Source organism: Anguilla rostrata, chromosome 6, assembly GCF_018555375.3.
Source record: "Anguilla rostrata isolate EN2019 chromosome 6, ASM1855537v3, whole genome shotgun sequence".
Lineage (NCBI taxonomy): Eukaryota > Metazoa > Chordata > Actinopteri > Anguilliformes > Anguillidae > Anguilla > Anguilla rostrata.
In genome coordinates, this window is record NC_057938.1 from 47,437,662 (window position 1) to 47,455,380 (window position 17,719).

The following is a 17,719-nucleotide window of genomic DNA, read 5'->3' on the forward strand; positions in this document are numbered from 1 at the left end:
ACTTTCACCTGATACATGTACTAAATAAATAGCATACAAAATCAAAATGTATTTATGCTGATCCAAATTCATCTTCCATACCATTATACATTAAAATACTGCATGGCACATAACCAATATGCTTATGTTTATAAAGATCTTGATCATACGTATGTTAAAGTGCTTTTGTTTGTGTGCTTTTGATTTATTTGTGTGTGTGCTGAATGTGTTTACAGTAAGAAAGGCTGAGCAATGTTGAATAAATCCACCTCAACGAGCTCAAGAAAGGTTTGTGCTGGGAAAGGACATGGAGGTAATTTAAGAAAATAAGCAAAATGAGGTACAATGGGTCATTACAGCACTGCTACCTGCAATTACCATCGTGGACAGGCAATTGAACACTGACAATTAAAGCTTTTAAATACAGTAACTGGTCATTGTGTTTGAAATAGCCTGTGATTAAAGTTAATTATCTGATAAGCTGGCGCTCATTACCTGTAAATGTGACTTCTTGGACATAAACAGGGGATAAAGGGGAAATAGTATACCTAGCAAAGAAATCACTACAAACTGATATATCACCAGTTGTTCGGTTCTTGTTGGGCTATAAACATATTAGTATTTACAATACTAAATGTTTTGGTTGAAGCTAGCCGCAAGAAGAACAAATACGAACGTACATGTATTCAAAGGTGTACTATAGCGTTCAGTACACCTTTGTTCAGTGGCAGGGTGATGGATTTAAGAGATGTAATCAAATACAAACTGTAAAAGATCTTGGCTGAAAAGGGTGTGGCCTGTATATGTAAAACTGGGGTTCCTAAACTATAAGTTGGGTCTCCCAATGGGCTGTAAGAGGGCCTGAGGTGGGCCACAGGATACATATTAAAAAATACATCCATCATACCTTTTCTATCATATTAGAATAAAACACTGCAGTATTTGCATTCACAGTACTGACAGCCATTTTGGGATATAAATTGAAATGGGGATGTCAAAAGCATTTGTTTTCTGTATTGGAAGATAAGAGGTTAACGTTAACTTCTCTGAAGGTTGGAAACCTTAATTCCGAGCACCATGTGGCCATCCAGGAAGGCAAGACTGGAAAGTGCTTCAACAATGAAATCGGAGAAGACCGGGAACATTGAGTAAACTTTGGGTTTGACAAACAGCACCATGGTAGATATTTCATAGAACTTCATGTACTTCCTAGCGCTAGCATTTGAAGGTTTTTTAAAATAAAAATTTTGTTTCACTGTAGTCAAGTCTTGTGTGGGATCGTGCTGACAGATTCATTTCTTAAATTGAACAATGCAGACTAGGTTTTAATGATGGATTTCACTGTACACAAGTCCTGGAAGCCAGCCATCAGTAAAACGGTTTCAGAGGCCTAACTCAAGTATTTCTGGCCACCAGCCAGAGACATCGGAGTCCACGTCTCTGCTCCTCTTTCATGTGGCCCTGGGAAACCTGTACTGGCTCTGCTGTGGGTGGAGGAGCATGCAGTACCCTGGACTTCCTGTTTCCCTGCTGGCCTGTCTGTTCTCCTCTACATATGCTGTTCTCTCTCTCTCTCTCTCTCTCTCTCTCTCATTTCTGCTGTCAGACCTATTAAGCAGGTTATTACCCTTATGGGAAAAACAGCAGGCAGGAAACAAGCCGTTCATTATGGTTCTGGGACACTGTCCTTAGCCAATGTACCTTTCTGTCAGGAACAAACAAGCTCTTTTGAAAAATTAAATGATTGGGCCCTTATCAATTATCCACAATATATGACAGTATAAAGTTCAGCTAAAATGACAATGAGCATATCATCCTCATTAGTACACAGTTGACATGGCTACAATGCATTTTCTGACATTCTACTCTGAATTTTTTGACGCATTATTGTTGTAAAGGCCATGTTATTATTATTATTATTATTATTATTATTATTATTATTATTATTATAATATCATCTGATTTAAATTCACTTATTAGTGTGTAAAAATCAGTTGGCAGGTACAAAGAATAAGGCGTGGGAACTATCACCAGTCCTCATTCATCTCAGGTACAAAACTTTCAATGTGGAAACTGTCTGTCAGTTTAATGTAATTTTAAGCATCCTGCTCTTTTAAAAAGTCATCAATCAAAGGCTTTTATATCCAGTGGTGGACAGGCAGTTTGGTAAATATTCTAAGACGCTGTCATTGCTGTCCGGTTTAATAATCTGAGGGAAGTTGACATCATGGTTTTACAAAGATTTTGTGTTCTGGCTTAAAATAAATACTTGGTTGAATGTGTCCCAGGCAGTTATATAGGTGCTACATTATATTCAGAGTCCTGGCCTCCCTTCTGTTCTTCAACAGAAGGTCAACGTGCTTCTAAGCTGCCTTTGTGTTTCAAAGGTCGTGAGGCAGCAAAATTCAACACTGAATACAGCCATAATTAGCACGTGAGGAAATTTCTTTGCTTTGCTTTTTTTTTTAGCCGTGTTAGCAAGACTGCGAAGGTAATTTCTTAATTAATTACTTGAACCTTGTTGTGATTTATAGCCTGTCATTCGGTTCATTGGTGAGACAAAAAAAACAGGGGGTTGCGAGGGTGGTGAAGCTCCCTTCACTTGCCTTGGACGAATTGGAACAACACTCAAAATGGACAGTTTTACACTGGAATCTCGGTGGGGATTCCCTTTAGTCAATAAGTACCGGGAGCCCGGGATCATATTAGTGAATTGGAATGAGCTCAAATGCCCTGGAATGCCCATTCTCCATATTGACTGATGAATTATCTCAGTGGCAGTTACTGTAACTGGGTTTCACTGGTACATGAGTAGATTGGGAATGGCGCCATTGTAAACAGCCTGTCCGATTGTATTGAATACAGAAATTCTTTTGTGAGTTTAAATCACACCCAAGCAAAACATCTAGCTGTGCCACAGATGGAGCAAAAGACTAAAAACATTTCCGGTATGGTGGCTCTGGAAGCAAGGACACAAAACAGGATGACAGTCCCATCGTAGGGCATGTAAGGAAAAAAGGACGTCTCTCGAACGTAATGAAAATGTACAAAGTTTATTTCCAATACCGGCAGTGACAAAGCGCACGAATGACACTTTGGATTCAGCAGAGTCCGACTGAACCATGAACCTTTCCAGAGGCTGCTTCTCATTTGTTTTCAAAGCTTTGATCAGGAGTGTCGAATACACATACTAAGACGGATGTAGTCAGTTTTGTAACACCTATCAATTAGGCCGTAGTGTATTGGCTGTCCTGTTGTGATTGAATTAGCACGTATGTTGACTTAGATGGTTCCCAATCTCTCACTCCCGGTCGCTATTCTACCATTGTACCAACTGTATTGTGATAATGATAAGATCAAGGAAATGTGTGGCCAGCAGACATATTGGCATCAGAGACAGATTTCTTACAGACATGACCAGTGAGGGCTGCTTCTGAGATGCTATGGAGGGAGGGAGACTGTTCAACGGTGTGGAAAAAATGGAGAACGCAGAAATGTTTACTGTGCATGTGCCTGAGAACATAGAACAGCCAAACAAATGGAGCCTGATCTAGAGATGTGATCTGTGACAGCACTACCCCCCCCAACCCCCCTTTATTCCATCACAAATGGTAACTCTCTCTCTCTCTCTCTCTCTCTCTCTCTCTCTCTTCTTTAAGTTTGACTTTCAGTGCATTTTGGCTCAGGTTTTGGTGCTAAAGTTCATTTCACCAAATGCCTGTTAGTTACAAGCACATGGCTGACAAATAGATTCTCCATAAAATGAATGTAATGGCCTGTAGGAATAGCGAGAGGGGGAAAAAAATGCTCTCCAAGAGAACCAATTTCAGAAATACTTCAAATTAGGTAAGTGAAATATAACTTACTCTCCGCTCTTAGAATGTTCTTGGCCTGTTCCCTCAGATTTGGATCTTGCAGTGGAAAACTGAAACTGGGCTGGCTAAATTTAGAGTGGCAGCCGCAGTCTACGCACAGGTCGACGTAGCCGCTCGGCGCTCATGTGCAAGTGTCAAGAAAACACAAGGAGTATTTTAGGAGGAAATGTGGAAATGCCTGACGTGTGCCAGTTCAACCCACTTGTTGACATTGGCTGTACTCTGTATACATTTTACTCTGAATTCCCCGGACATTGGTGACAAATGCCGTCATGTGGTCTTGGTTTTGACCTGGCTGGCTTAAACAGACATTGGTCACAATCAAAAACATACTGTGACTGCGATTGCTGATTTATAGTCACTAAGCTGAACAAGACCCTCAAAGTTATAGCCTACTAAATTTCTTTTTTCTTCTTCTTCTTCAAGTTCAACATTACAAAAACGTTAACCAGACCAGTATTCTGTTTGGTGCTGTCACATTACAAATTGTCTTCATTTCCTTACAAATGAAAGTCTTAGTTTTAAATGGAAGGTTCTTTCTATTATTAAAAATATTTCACACCTCCAAAGACATTGAGTACATACAGGCAACCCTGACACGTGCTTGTTAAAGAGAAATTTATATCAGGGCTCTTTTTCAAGTATTATTCATCAAGATGACTGCAGAGGAAAAAATCCCATTAGCCAGAGAGCTGTGAGTATTGCTCTATGGAAACTGTCAGTAAGGTGAGCTATCAGACATTGATCGAACAAACTTTCTTTGCTTTGTTTTCCGCGGTGTTTACAGGGATTTAATTACCGCGATTGTTCTTGGCTTATAAAAAAAGGGCAACGCGACACGCGAGGAACGCTGGCAGCGCGATAGCCGTGAACACGAGCGGAGCTCGGGGAGGACTTTGTGGAGAGGACAATGGCTGTTCGAGACGAACCGCAAAGCTAAAGCGTTCCACATGTCGGACGTTCCGCTCCAAGAGCCGACTGCACGCACGGGACCGTGTTTACGGTCCTCCGCACGGCCCGGTCACGTGGGACGGGGAAGCGTTGTGTCAGACTCTCCGCGCCGCTCGCTGCTCGCTGCTGCCCTTCCCCGGCTGGCGCACGTGGAAGCGGGGAGCGGCGTCAGAGCGAGGCTCCGGAGCTGCAGTCAGTGTGTGTGTGTGTGTGTGTGTGTGTGTGCCCTGCCCTGGAACTTCAAAGGAAGCGCTTGAGAGAGAGAGAGAGAGGGACAGCTTTTTGTAATCAGTGGTTTATGTGCCTTGAAATAAAGCAATGCTTCGCATCATAATATCAGTCACATTTTCATGTGTGTAGGTCTGTGGGCGTGCACGTGTGTGTGTGCGTATGTGCGGGTGTATGTGTGTGTGCTCGTGTGTGTGCTTGTGAGCATGTGCTTGTGTGTGTGTTTTAATTAAAATGTCTGCCCAGCTGCAGGGTATAAAACATATCTGTTTTTGAGGCTCATTTTGTGCTGATAATCCAAATGAACAGCAATATTGAGGAATATTTCACCTAGGAAAGTTGCTTATACCTAGGGAAGTATATAAATATGTATGTCCTGTATGCTGCTACTCACATTTGAACAGTTGAACACTGACATCCTATCAATACCGGCCCCACAATGCCTACTGGGAGATGGTCATATGACTTGTTGTGTTAGTGCTGTCTCCAGCAAGCTTTCTGTCACTGGCAGTGAACTACATTAGCAAAACATGACTCAACATATCTTTTTGCTCTCATTAACCCTGTTTTGGGCAAGTTTTTTTTCTGTTGAATAAAACCATGGATTCTCTGCTCTCTTGGAATGGTCTAGTCCAGTGATGGAAAATTCAAAGGAAATAAATCCAATTTCTAACCGCAAAAAGAAAGCTGAGACACTGTTTGAAAAAATTGTAAGCGTTCTATTGTTTTTCTTTACTTATGCTAATGTGAACAGCTGGGAAGATTTGGACATTTTGTAACCCATGAAACATCCTCAGTCACCATGATCTTCAGCAGTTTGGATTTGTGAATGCTGTTTTATTTGAGAAACTTCACACATTTACAAAAGAAATAGGAAAATAATCACTCTCGTTGTGTTCTCTGTCCACTGTTCTCTTAGCCAGGAGAGCAGGCCAGCTCAGATGGATGCAAAATAAGTTTTGTGGGGCAATTTCTCTGGGGGCACGTACTTTACACCTGTGGGTGAGTGCGTCAGAGCTGTTTTGGTGTAGCACAAGATTAAAATGAAAAATGGGAGAAGGGGGGGGGAAGGGGGGGAGACGGGGTGGAGGGGGTAGGGGGACAGTTATGAAATTACTCATGGTGGCCATCTGACAATTGTCTAGATTTTGACAAATGGTACACTAAATGGTTAACAGCACTGAAAATGTTACAAAAAGTATGTAACGCAAGGGCTGTTGTCTTGCGTGAGTTATTACAAGAATGATTTACAAGCTGTTTTTATTAGCGCCGGGTCAACGTTAAAATGAGAAGCCGTTTGCCATTTTTTAGCTGCAGCTTTTAAGTTAGCAGCTTTAACTCGGTCAGCACGCCTCAATGTGCGGCACCACCCCGAAGATGTGGCCTGAGTGGTTGCGGGGGCAGAGGAAACGTAAGTCAGAGGCTGAGGTTTTCAGTAGTCAGAGGGGAGAATAAAAGCTGTCCTCGCTCACATCCTTGAGCTCCAAAAATAAACAGCGAAATGCACATCCAGGCATCCAGGCTGCACCGAAGAGACTCGTTCTCTCGTTTCAAACGGGACCGGTTTTAAGTCCCCGCTAAATCAGCTACACACTATCAGAACAGTTTAATCATTCAAGTGTGACTGCTTACAGTATGCTGTGGTTATTCTAATTAGAAAGTGCAGGGGTTTGTTCTTTGAAAGTGTTTGGAAATGAGGCCTACTGGAACATGTACCCCTGTTGAATGACGTGTTTTTGAACATGCAACCAAACTTTCTTTTAACAGGCATCATCTCATATTTGTTTTGGTCTACAATAATCGACAAAACAAATGACTTTTAAAGGCAATGTGAGAAAAAACTCCAGCAAAGACTATGGCAGTTACCAGATTCTAATTGCTTACTGCAATAGGAACACTTCCAATTTCAACTTAATCTGACTTTTAACCGATTAATTAAACCTCCATATTACTCTATACATTACTTACACAAAACATAATCAATTCATCAAGCCTGTTAGATGACTGACAAACCAAACATGCTCATTTAGGCCACCAGTTTTGTACTACTCTCTGACAGAAAGCATTCTCATTGGTTTGCACTACAAGCTGTTTTTAATTTTTTTTTTTTCTAATGATTTCTTATGTAAATGGATTATGTAATAAATCCTTGTTAAAAAAACATTATGCGGCTTTAGAGGTGCTTTCCTTGAATGATACATTCTAAAATAATTCAGATTTTTAAAAAGTGATGGTTAAATTAAAAATCTGGATTAATTAGCACGAGATCAAAGTAAAGCCTTTTTTCACTCTGCTCAAGACACATATGGGCCCCAGAGCCCAGCCCAAACATCTGGTTTCATTTAGTTTTGAGCAGAGGTAAAAGAGGAAACTTGGATAGGAGAAGAAAGGACTACATCTTTTCATGTGAGGAGGACATTTTCATCCTTTCTAAAGCATTTTGAGACTTGCATTTACCGCCCTGACCAGTTTCCTCTTTTTTAACTCACTGTTTCATGACAAATCATAGGCTTTGAAACAGAGATTGTAATTAATGATTTGGCCTTTATGGAAAGCATGAACTGATATTGCTCTTCTCGCTGCATAGGGGTTTTCCTGATACATTGTCTAGCTGCCTGAGAATTAGTGACCACCAATGCAATAAAGCAGCCCCTAACCATATTAGATGTCTGCCATATGTCTGCAGTACACTTGACTGTCGACCTTTCATTGTCTTCCTCTGGTTCCTAAACTCTTTCAAGGTCTTTCCACCTATGTGTCTGTGTACCATTCAGCCACATTGTTTTATTGAACAATAACACATCCATGTGTTGACTCAAGGCCCTCCATTTTGTTTCCTTTGATGGAAACCAAGGGCCCTCAACCTTTGACCATTGTGTTCGAGTTCACCTTTGACCACAGCTTCCAGTAAAATTATATTGATATGCTAATTTCAGAGTTTTTGTTCCTTGTAGAAACCTGCTTAATGACCAGAATACATGGACTTATCCAACAGAGCAGGAGGTCCAGTTGTAATTATGCTGTAAATGTCCAAACTAATCCAAACCGGACTTACTTGAGAGCAAAAACATTTTGTTTGAGAATGTGGGAGAAGCTGAAGACATGTCAGTGCATTCCCTGAAACAAATAAAAATCAAACATAAGAAAGAAAAAAAATCTTTATTGGTTAAAATAGCCTTTTCACAGATATGATTAATGAATGACATTTTGTTGCTATCATGCACGTACACACTGTACAACAGTGGATTTCCATGGAATAACATGACCACACTGCTCTTCATCCAGCAAATATATATCCCAGTTTGTTTGTTCTGTGAATGGACGACCTTGCATTTGGTTGGGCTTTCAAGAGTGAGATCTGGTGTCAAAAGGAAGTACTGCTTGAATGTAGTGATTTTCTGCCTGGTGTATTGTAAAATAAATTAGTAACATGCATACTAGGAAACATTTGCCACTTTTTTCATCATATTACACCCTAGCCAAAGTCTCAGTGCAAACACCATTGTAGCTGAAAAATCCATGAACCTCTGTGTTTGAGTACCAAAACTCTATGGTGCAATGTCAAAACAAAACAAAAAAGTCCAAATTGAAATTCCATCTACTAGTGTTTGGTAGTTGTGAAGCTACAATGGCATATACCTCTTAATATATTTGACTAAATATTAGTCCAGCTCTATAAAGCAGTCTTCTAAAAAACTCACATTTGTGACTCAGTTAGCTTGATTTACAGTACTAAAAACTATCTCTCAAGCAGCAATGATTACATTGTTTAAAAAAAAATCATTCACGCCAAGTGTAAAACTGAGAATTTCTTTCTACTGCCCCCCTCTCCCATCCAAAAAGGAAAGAAAACACAATTACATACAACTTAAAAATAGAGATAAAATAAAGCCTTTCTTTCAGGAACACATTTTAGCAACAAAAAAAGGAAAATAAAAAAAATGTCAAGCTGCGTATCTGTCTTACAGCAACCACACTCCAAACACTTCTACTTTCCCAACAAAATCCCAAGACAACATATATAAAATAATACAACTGACGTCACATAAATTCAAAGTTTATCAGGAAATGACAGTCCACTATCGTTAATAAAAGTAACTCTTAATTGCAGTGAAAAAAGTATTGCTGAAATTTGGATTATTGTCAATAAATATGGTGTTGGGTCTGGTGACTTCATATAGTACTAATATGGATATGACCTTGGGTAGTAGTCAACATTCGTCTAGTGGTGGATGTCCTGCACACTTATACTAATAAATAAATATTAACTCATGATATTGAGCACAAGTAACCTATTCATAACCCTGTTTTGCAAGATGTAACTGACAACAGAAAGATGGTGGTCATGAAAACAAGGGGGAAAAGGAGACAACTGTTTCTTCAAACCACTTTCCAGACACAGAAAAAAGACACATTGGAAGATTTTGAAGTGCAATATTTCTAAATGGAATGTTAATTGTGTGGGAACACCAAAAACCTATACAGGAAAGACAAAACCAAGCATTTTCACCAAGGCATGCTCCTCAAGAGAGAGATCTGGGACCGTCGGCACTGTCAGAACACATTCTTGTGCTCGTCGCCTTCTAGTTGTTTGATTGTTAAAGCTTGTTAGCTCCACTAGTTTCATAGTCATTGTTAATGGATAGTACCTCCAGCAGTGTAAGTATTTTATTTAATTTTTTCTCTCTCTGTGTTCACTAGAGTCTGTAGTAAGGACAGTGAATGGGGGAAGTACCGCCCCTCGGCACACGAGAACATCTCCTGTGCTATCTGCTCTCTCGCATGTCAATCGCCCAGGGAGGGGCGGGGCTAGACGTCGAGGTCGTCCGGCCTCGGCCGGCTGCTGATGCGGCTGCTAGCCCGGCTGGACGGCCGGGGGTCCATCAGGGCCAATGGCTGCAGCTCGTGGCCAGCGGTCAGTTTCTTGTGCTCCTGGCCGTCGTCGGGGTAATCGAAGGCGTGCGCGTGCGAGTTGGAGATGGTGCTGCCGTTCTGGCCCAGCCGGTTCTGCTCGGTGCTGTAGTTGGCCCAGTTCTGCTCGTTGGCTTGTTTGTTGTAATTGCGACAGGAGTTGGTCCTCTCCCCAGTGGCCAGCTTGTACCCGGGGGGTGACATTGGGGACAGGGGGGCGGTGGGGGAGGAGCAGCCATTGTAGTAGGCGTACTTAGTCGGGGACAGGTCTTTGGGGGTGGGGCTCAGGGTACCGCTGGTGGGGTAGTGGTTATCTCTCCCTTTCACGCGATCCTTGATCCGTTTAAATAAGACGTAGAACAGCTCGATGACGTTCAGCATGAGGGACACCAGGGACACCACCAGCATGAAGATGATGAAGACCGTTTTCTCCGTGGGGCGGGACAGGAAGCAGTCTACCCTGTGGGGGCAGGGGTCCCTCTCGCAGGTGTAGACGGCGGCCAGCGAGAAGCCGTAAATGTACCACTGGATAATCAGGAAGCCCACCTCGAAGATGGACTTGAACAAGATGCTGACGATGTAGGTGCGCAAGAGGGCGCCCTTCATCTTGACCTTTCCGTGCTCCTCCAGCCCGTGCTTGACCTTCTTCTCCTCGATCTTCCTCAGTGGTATGTCCACGTCGCCGCCGTCATTCTGCACCACCTTCAGCTCCGCCTCCTTCCTGTTCAGCTTCTGCTCCTTGCGCATCAGGTAGAAGACGTGGGCGAGGTAGAGCAGCGTTGGCGTGGAGACGAAGATGATCTGGAGGACCCAGAAGCGGACATGCGAGATAGGGAAGGACTTGTCGTAGCAGACGTTCTCGCAACCGGGCTGCTGGGTGTTGCACTTGAAGGCCGACTGCTCGTCGCCCCAGGCGGACTCCACGGCCGTCCCCAGGACCAGGATGCGGAAGATGAAGAGGACAGAGAGCCAGACCTTTCCTCCAGCGGTGGAGTAGGCCTGGACCTTGTCCAGAAGTCTCCCTAAAGCGCTCCAGTCACCCATGTTCAGGGAGACCTAGCTGCAATTAGGACAAATTCTGTGATTACACATAATGCATTTAAACAAAAAATCACAAAAAAGCCTACAATAGGGTTTTCTTCCCTAGAAGTGTTATGTTGATCATGGAAACCTCTACAGGCTAATTACAGTGTACAGTGATTCCTATTGATAGAACATATTCTCTTAAAACCCTGCAGAAAAATGTTTTTTGACACAGTACACGTGTGTCTTGGATGGCAAAACACATGTTGCAATGAAAATACGTTTGAGAAAATTTTTTATTTTTTATTTTATTTAATATATGGAAATAGAATATATGGTTCATCAGATTAAGACTAGAGACTCATGTCCCCTATAGGAGACAAAAATAAATTGCGGGGCCTCAGGAGGACGTTCCTGCTAGCTAAGTCAATGATTCGCTGTATGCCTCAATCTTGCCTCAACTGTTTGGACAGGTATGACAAATAAATAAATGCAGATTCTGAAACAACTATTTGAAACAAGGACATCTTTCTTAGGCATTGGTGCAAATAATTTGATCCATAACTCTTTACCATGAAAAATGTGACTTGAGCACGTCATGTGAATGTCTGTATTAGACTGAAAGGAAAAGTGCAGGGCTAGCGTGTAGTGTACTATATGGGAATGTTGAGCAATGAAAGTTTCCTGAAGTAGCTAGAAATGTGCTGAGAAAGCAACCTGGCAGCTGTGATATTCTGTCTAAATGGCAGTGCGAAAATATTTCTGTTTTTAAAAAAGCCTAAATTTTTATCAAGGGAAGTTATTTAGCATTTCTAAAAATATGAAATATATGTGCACAATTTCACCAGCAAAACCCCAAGGTGTTAGGATTGCTCACACGCCGAAATTCGTCTTTTGTCCCTATACCAGGTTTGTTGCTCTCCCCAAGAACTCCTGTTGAATTGTGCTGCCTGTTTCAAAATCTTAATACTGCAGATGTCCTCAAATGCAACCATGGACTTATGAGAGACTGTTGGAACAAGACTTGCAGTGAGACCCCCCCTTGACCCCCTCCCCCAGTTCCCACAGTGGCAGGGAGAGCCCCCGTACTCTGCGCCTGCTATTAAGCTGATGTAGGTGCCAGCGTTGGGCTGAGCTCCAGCACGGTGCCGCAGGGCTGTGGCACTCGCTCACGCAGTGCAATAGCCTGCTGAAGCTTGGCATAACAGTGCCACAGGAGAGAGAGCGAACTAGAGAGTGAGTGAGAGAGACAGTAAGAGAGAGGGGGGGAGAGAGAGAGGGGGGGAGACACAGAGAGAGAGAGAGAGAGAGCAAGCATCTCTCATGACGTTCTTTGCAGCTCATGGAGAAAGCGTTACTTTCTCACAGAGATAACAGTTCAGCTCGGCCACTGAGCTACAAAGCGAATCAGACCATTCAGCTGAACGTATTGAACCCAGGCGTCTGTGCGGTTGTCGGACCCTGACATACTTACAAAAACAAGACGAAACAATTAAAACCCCTGGAAAATTAGCACAGAGTCATAGGCACTGTGGGAAGCCATCAGTAGACATTAACCCAGCTCAAATGCAGAGTAACATAAAAGGCACACAGCGCTGCTCTGTACACATGAAAACACCTCATTAAGATCCGGAGCGATTTACAACAACAACAAAAAAATTCATTGCCCGTTTCTACAGGATATGAGGACCCTTACATATCAAAATGTTTCTTTGATTTTGGAAAAAAAAGAAAAAGAAAACCAGGTGCTCTCGCTGTATGCAGGCTCACAACTGTCTTAAAGGTAGTGATGCTGTTTGGGAGCTTTGGCCTAGCACTCATTGCTATATGGCTTCACATTTAATTTTTCCTCCAGGAAACAATGGAGGAACCTGCAGTAAAAGTATTTTCATTGATGGACTAATAGTTTCACAGTGAACAGGCTGCAGTAATGTTGGCTGGGTCTGTTATGCAATCACCTGGTTTTCAAGGATATTTGACTCCATATTGTATTAAAGGATATAGTTAAGCGTTTGCAGTGTGATGGAAGTTGTGATAAACATAGTGATGGAACTTCTATCTGAACAAATTTGCCATGACAAGAACAACAAAGAGGATATACTGTTAACAGACCAATATACAGATTGTAACTGTTTTATATATCCTCTCAAACACATTCATTATGTTTTTATGCGTACAGTCATTTTCATGTCTTGACATCCGAGGCGACAGAATGCATTCACATTCCACAAATAACTGGTAACAACATTTATAGCAGAAAACATGCACACGTCGTAAACAATTTGCTGTTAAATTGATTAATTCGACTCTCCTCGTTTTTTCCATATAATCGCAAAATGACAGGAATAAATAGAATCAAAATTCGGACTTGAAAATTTAAATTAATATTGCAGTGGTACAGCCACCGTTTGCTTTTATCTTTTAGATTCCTTCAAAGTTACTGCTAGCGGAGCAGCTTAATACTTGAAGTGTGCCCTCCAGATGCGAACCATGCACCATAAATTAGAGTCCATGTCTAGTCTTCTTGGTCTTTTTGTGGAATTGAAGAATCGCAGAGTAAAATTATGGCAGTTTGAAAAAGCAAAAGGGACGATCACTAGAATTAACCTGTTATTTTACCCTGACAAAAAGTACAGAAAGTGATTTTTTCCAGTTTGCTTTAGCTGTATCCCCAATGCACAGAACTGCCGCATACCTCACATAACTGTGTCAAAAGTTTTGAGTCAATTATAACGGGCTAACAAAGAAAATCCGGATGAAAATATTCAGCAATCGAATTAAACCGTTTGAATGTTTTGGTAGCCTACGTAATATGCTGTCCTAGCATGAATGCATAATATGTTATAAAAACAGACTTGAGAAAGCAAGAAAAGAACAGAACAGCACACGTTATAATCCTCAATCTTAATTTCTCATCTGTTCCAAGACGTTAGCAGTCAATAACCAAAAGTAGGCTACTGCGCTGCATAACATAAAAGTTTACATTCAAGTTATTATTATGAAAATAATAAATCGTTTTAGCTTGAAGGCTCACCTGGAAAGTTTCTGAGATGTGGGAAGAGAGCCCGGAGGGACTTTCTCCGTAAAAGTCTTGATATCAGTCACTGTTTTCTGGAAATCCAAGCTTGGGACCACGGTGAAACTGAGGCAGACTTGTCAAACTTTCTTGCTTATAAGAGTCTTCATAGGGGCTGGGGTAAAATGAAAAGAGAGGAGAAAAGTTTGTCACCTGATTCCTACGTCAGAGGACCTCCTTACATTCTTTTTTTTTCCTTCAGAATTTCTTGAGAAGTGATGCATGGGAAGATAATTATGCATATTTTAATGTCCAACAGTTTTGGCAAGACTCCTAATATTTATATACATTATATATTATCAATAATATATTATTATTATTATTTTAAAATGAGTTTCTTTATAAAACCAAACAGAACATGAACTTTCTGCGTGTTGTTACAATGAATACATGTTTAATTCATTCACTGATCAAAATGTTAAAAGTTTCCCACAATAAAAGCAAATGGGCGTTTATTATATTAATTTGTATGTGTATTTGTATATAATGAAACTATTATTAGGCCTTACATTTATTGTACATACGGCGAAGGATGGTTATATAATATTTTAGTTATTTAAGTCTTATGTAAACCACTGTTGTGCTATTATACTATTGCTTGTATTTGACCTTTTAAAAAAATTATTCCTAATGTATACAATAATGCACGGTCCTATTGTGTCCACACTGTATCGTCATTTACCATCTGGAATAGGAAAAACGTACTGGCTCGAGCCAATTTGGAAAATGAATATTCTGCGTGCTTTTTGCGCCATCTGCTGTAGGTTACTCGGGCTCGTTGTGCGTTTTTGCATTTGATATATCTCCAATTCAATGATGATGGCTATAAAGAAACTATGAAGAAATATTTTATGAAATAGCTATTGGTAGTGTTTCAGCTGATATCATTTGCCAGTGTTGTTTCTGTGTGGCCACTTCCTGAAGCAAACGTATTACTCCAACCCCTTTGATCAAGGATCTTGCGGCCCATGGTTATTAAGATCACTGTTCTCCCTCGACAACACCCCTGACTGGGAAGACATATCAGCAGACCCAAGTGCGTGCACATGCAAGACTGTGTGTACACTATTTTTATTTATTTGTTATGTTTATTTATTTATTTATTTTAGAAAAACACCCATAGACCAAACTCGTTTCCATTCTGGGGTGTATAATGTAATTTTACCTCATTTACTTGGAGTCTGTGGTATGTATTTTATTCTGGTAACCACTAGAGGGCAGTGTACTCCCGGCTTTCAGACAGGAGGTGTCTGAGAAGAGCAGGTCATTGTGAATGGTTAATATAGACCAGTGGTCAATTAACGAGACTTTGCACTCAGGGATTAAATGGCTTTCCCTCTGCCTTATACACACTACATTGCTTGCATTCCCTTGGGTATTTACTAGAATTGTTGAATCCACTGGAAGATTGAAGCACTGTGTTCTGTTTATGTGTTTAAGGAGCGACGGCATGCATATTTGGTTTGCTGTCTTGCTTGCTTCTTGAAAGCACTAAGGCACACTATGACATATCCATACATCTAAATACTTTTATTGAATGACTTTTATTAAAGCTGTGATTAATGTTACCGATTAGCAGTTACCAGTACAACAGGTTGGTAAAAAAAAAAAATTAGGTGATTTCTTCATAAAAAAATGCAGATCCATATAAAATTTTTTCACTGTCTTAAGTGTCATATGAAGTGTCACAAGATATAAACCACAGTAGGCTGTGTACGTGCAAAAATATAATTTATGTCACACCTGAAGGACTTTGAAATGTCCTCGCTATATTCTTGCATGCGTGCAGGCACAAACTTGTTTATACTGTGACGTAAAAAAATATTTGTCCGTTCCTGATTTCCTCTATTATTGCACATTTGCGTCCTTGTGTTCTCCTTGTGTACACTGAGCATGACATGTCCCAGGTAGACCAGGGCTAGCGTGGAGACAAAGATGAACTGCATGACCCAGAAGCGGGTGTGGGAGACAGGGAAGGCGTGGTCGTAGCGCACGTTCATGCATCCAGGTGGTTTGGTGTTGCAGATGAACCCCGACTGCTCGTCCCCCCCACACTTTCTACACTCCGGCAGAGAGAACCAGGATCCTGAAGATGAAGAGGACGGTGAGCCAGACCTTCCCGATGACCGTGGAGTGGGTCTGGACTTTGTCTAGCAGTGTTGCAATAAATTGAGCAGTCTCCCATCACTCACTGATTTTATAAGCTTTTCTAAAAGAGGAAAACTTGAACATGCACACAATGCAATTTGGTTCAAAAAAATGTATGAGGCTGGCATTTGTTTATCCCAGACAGACAGAAACAGCCGTGATCACCCTTAGTCCTCCTTATAAATCATTACCACCAGCCAGTAACAAGAAACGACAACTAATGTAGCTTTTTGAATTTAAGAGCTGCAGTAAACAAATTGTCCCAGACTTAATGTGGTCGAAAGACTGCTTCGTTTGTAGTTTTTCACATTTTCCCGCACTCTTTATATTTCATATCTAAAATGTGATGATTTTATGCATCGTGGAGGATGGTAGTCCTAGGACAATCATGTACACTGTGTTCTGATTTGTAATCATGCAAATTAGGACATACTCCTTGGATTTTTTATTAACCGTTTGGACAAGTTTTTTTCCCCCTTTGGTGCAATATGCTGCATTGTAGTTTTTTTTCAGAGCAATATAATGATTACCTGCTGTATGAGCCTGATAGCTAAGCACCCAAGATGTCATTTGAGGTTGATTACAAGATTATCTGGCTCTGGCTCTATCTCTCTTACATAAAAGCATCTGTCAGAGACAGATTAATTTGGTTAGTGTTACCTCCTCACCCACCCTCACTCTCTCTCTCTCTCACTCACACACACACACATACACACACGCTGACACACGCACAAACACACATTGATGCACACACACCTCTATGCTGGTCAAAGAGGTTTTTTTTATAGACATTATTATAATAATAAACACCTGAAGGTATAATTCATATGAAGTGTATTAACCTAAATTTGCATTAACTTAATATGCATAGCTTGATATAAAACTATATATTAACAAGTGTAATGGAAGACTGGTATCAGCTGCCTTGCTTTTTAAAATGAACTTATTTTCTTTAACATGATACTTATTCCTTTTCAATTAAATTTTCAAATGTTGTTTGTGTTTTCTTTGAGCTCTGTGTTTTTCAGAGTTGCGTAATACCTTAGGACAAGCAGACAATGTTTTTTCCAGACATTAGCAAATGATAAATCCTGCCAAGATCATTTGGAAATAGCAGGCTATCACTGGATTGTAGATCAATGATTGACAGCACCTTAAAAAAACTCAAATGTAAGACAAGGTAATGTCAAAAAACCCTTTCTTGTCCAATGAAGATCTGAGTTAGATTAATACATACAAATTGTGTTGTTGCCTTTCTCTTTCATTGAACACAATCCTGACTGGCTCACGCATTCAAGATATCCTTCATACCAGGCCTGCTGTCTCTTTGGCCTTTGAGTACCATGATGTGCTAATAAATCACGTGCATTTTAACAGGTACTGAATGTCTGCCACCACATAGAACACAAGACCAGGCAGAGGTCATGTGACTAGGATACTACTAGCATGGCCGTGGTTGAGGGAGACCTTGTTCAGGGGTTCAGGCTGATGTTCAAATGCTTCTGTTTGTTGTGTGGGAGAGTGCAGT

The 17,719-nt window shown here is 41.0% G+C and overlaps 1 protein-coding gene across 2 annotated transcripts; it reads right to left on the reverse strand.

Moving 5' to 3' along the window:
- Nucleotides 1-8,173: 8,173 nt before the first annotated feature.
- gja1b (gap junction protein alpha 1b) lies at nucleotides 8,174-14,157 on the reverse strand. 2 transcript variants are annotated; one of them, XM_064340133.1, is made up of 2 exons: nucleotides 14,002-14,157; nucleotides 8,174-11,004 (listed from the first exon to the last, which is right to left on the reverse strand). In XM_064340133.1, the coding sequence occupies exon 2, from the start codon at nucleotides 10,986-10,988 to the stop codon at nucleotides 9,843-9,845; it is 1,146 nt and encodes a 381-aa protein (XP_064196203.1). In that variant the 5' UTR covers nucleotides 10,989-11,004; nucleotides 14,002-14,157; the 3' UTR covers nucleotides 8,174-9,842. The 2 variants fall into 2 exon arrangements, with proteins under 2 accessions (XP_064196203.1, XP_064196204.1); XM_064340134.1 differs by having other exon boundaries at nucleotides 8,174-11,000; nucleotides 14,002-14,143.
- Between the last annotated feature and the right edge of the window lie 3,562 nt (nucleotides 14,158-17,719).

Bases quoted from the DNA above. Each gene is read 5' to 3' on its own strand.
- gja1b (XM_064340133.1), bottom strand. From the start codon at position 10,988: ATGGGTGACTGGAGCGCTTTAGGGAGACTTCTGGACAAGGTCCAGGCC.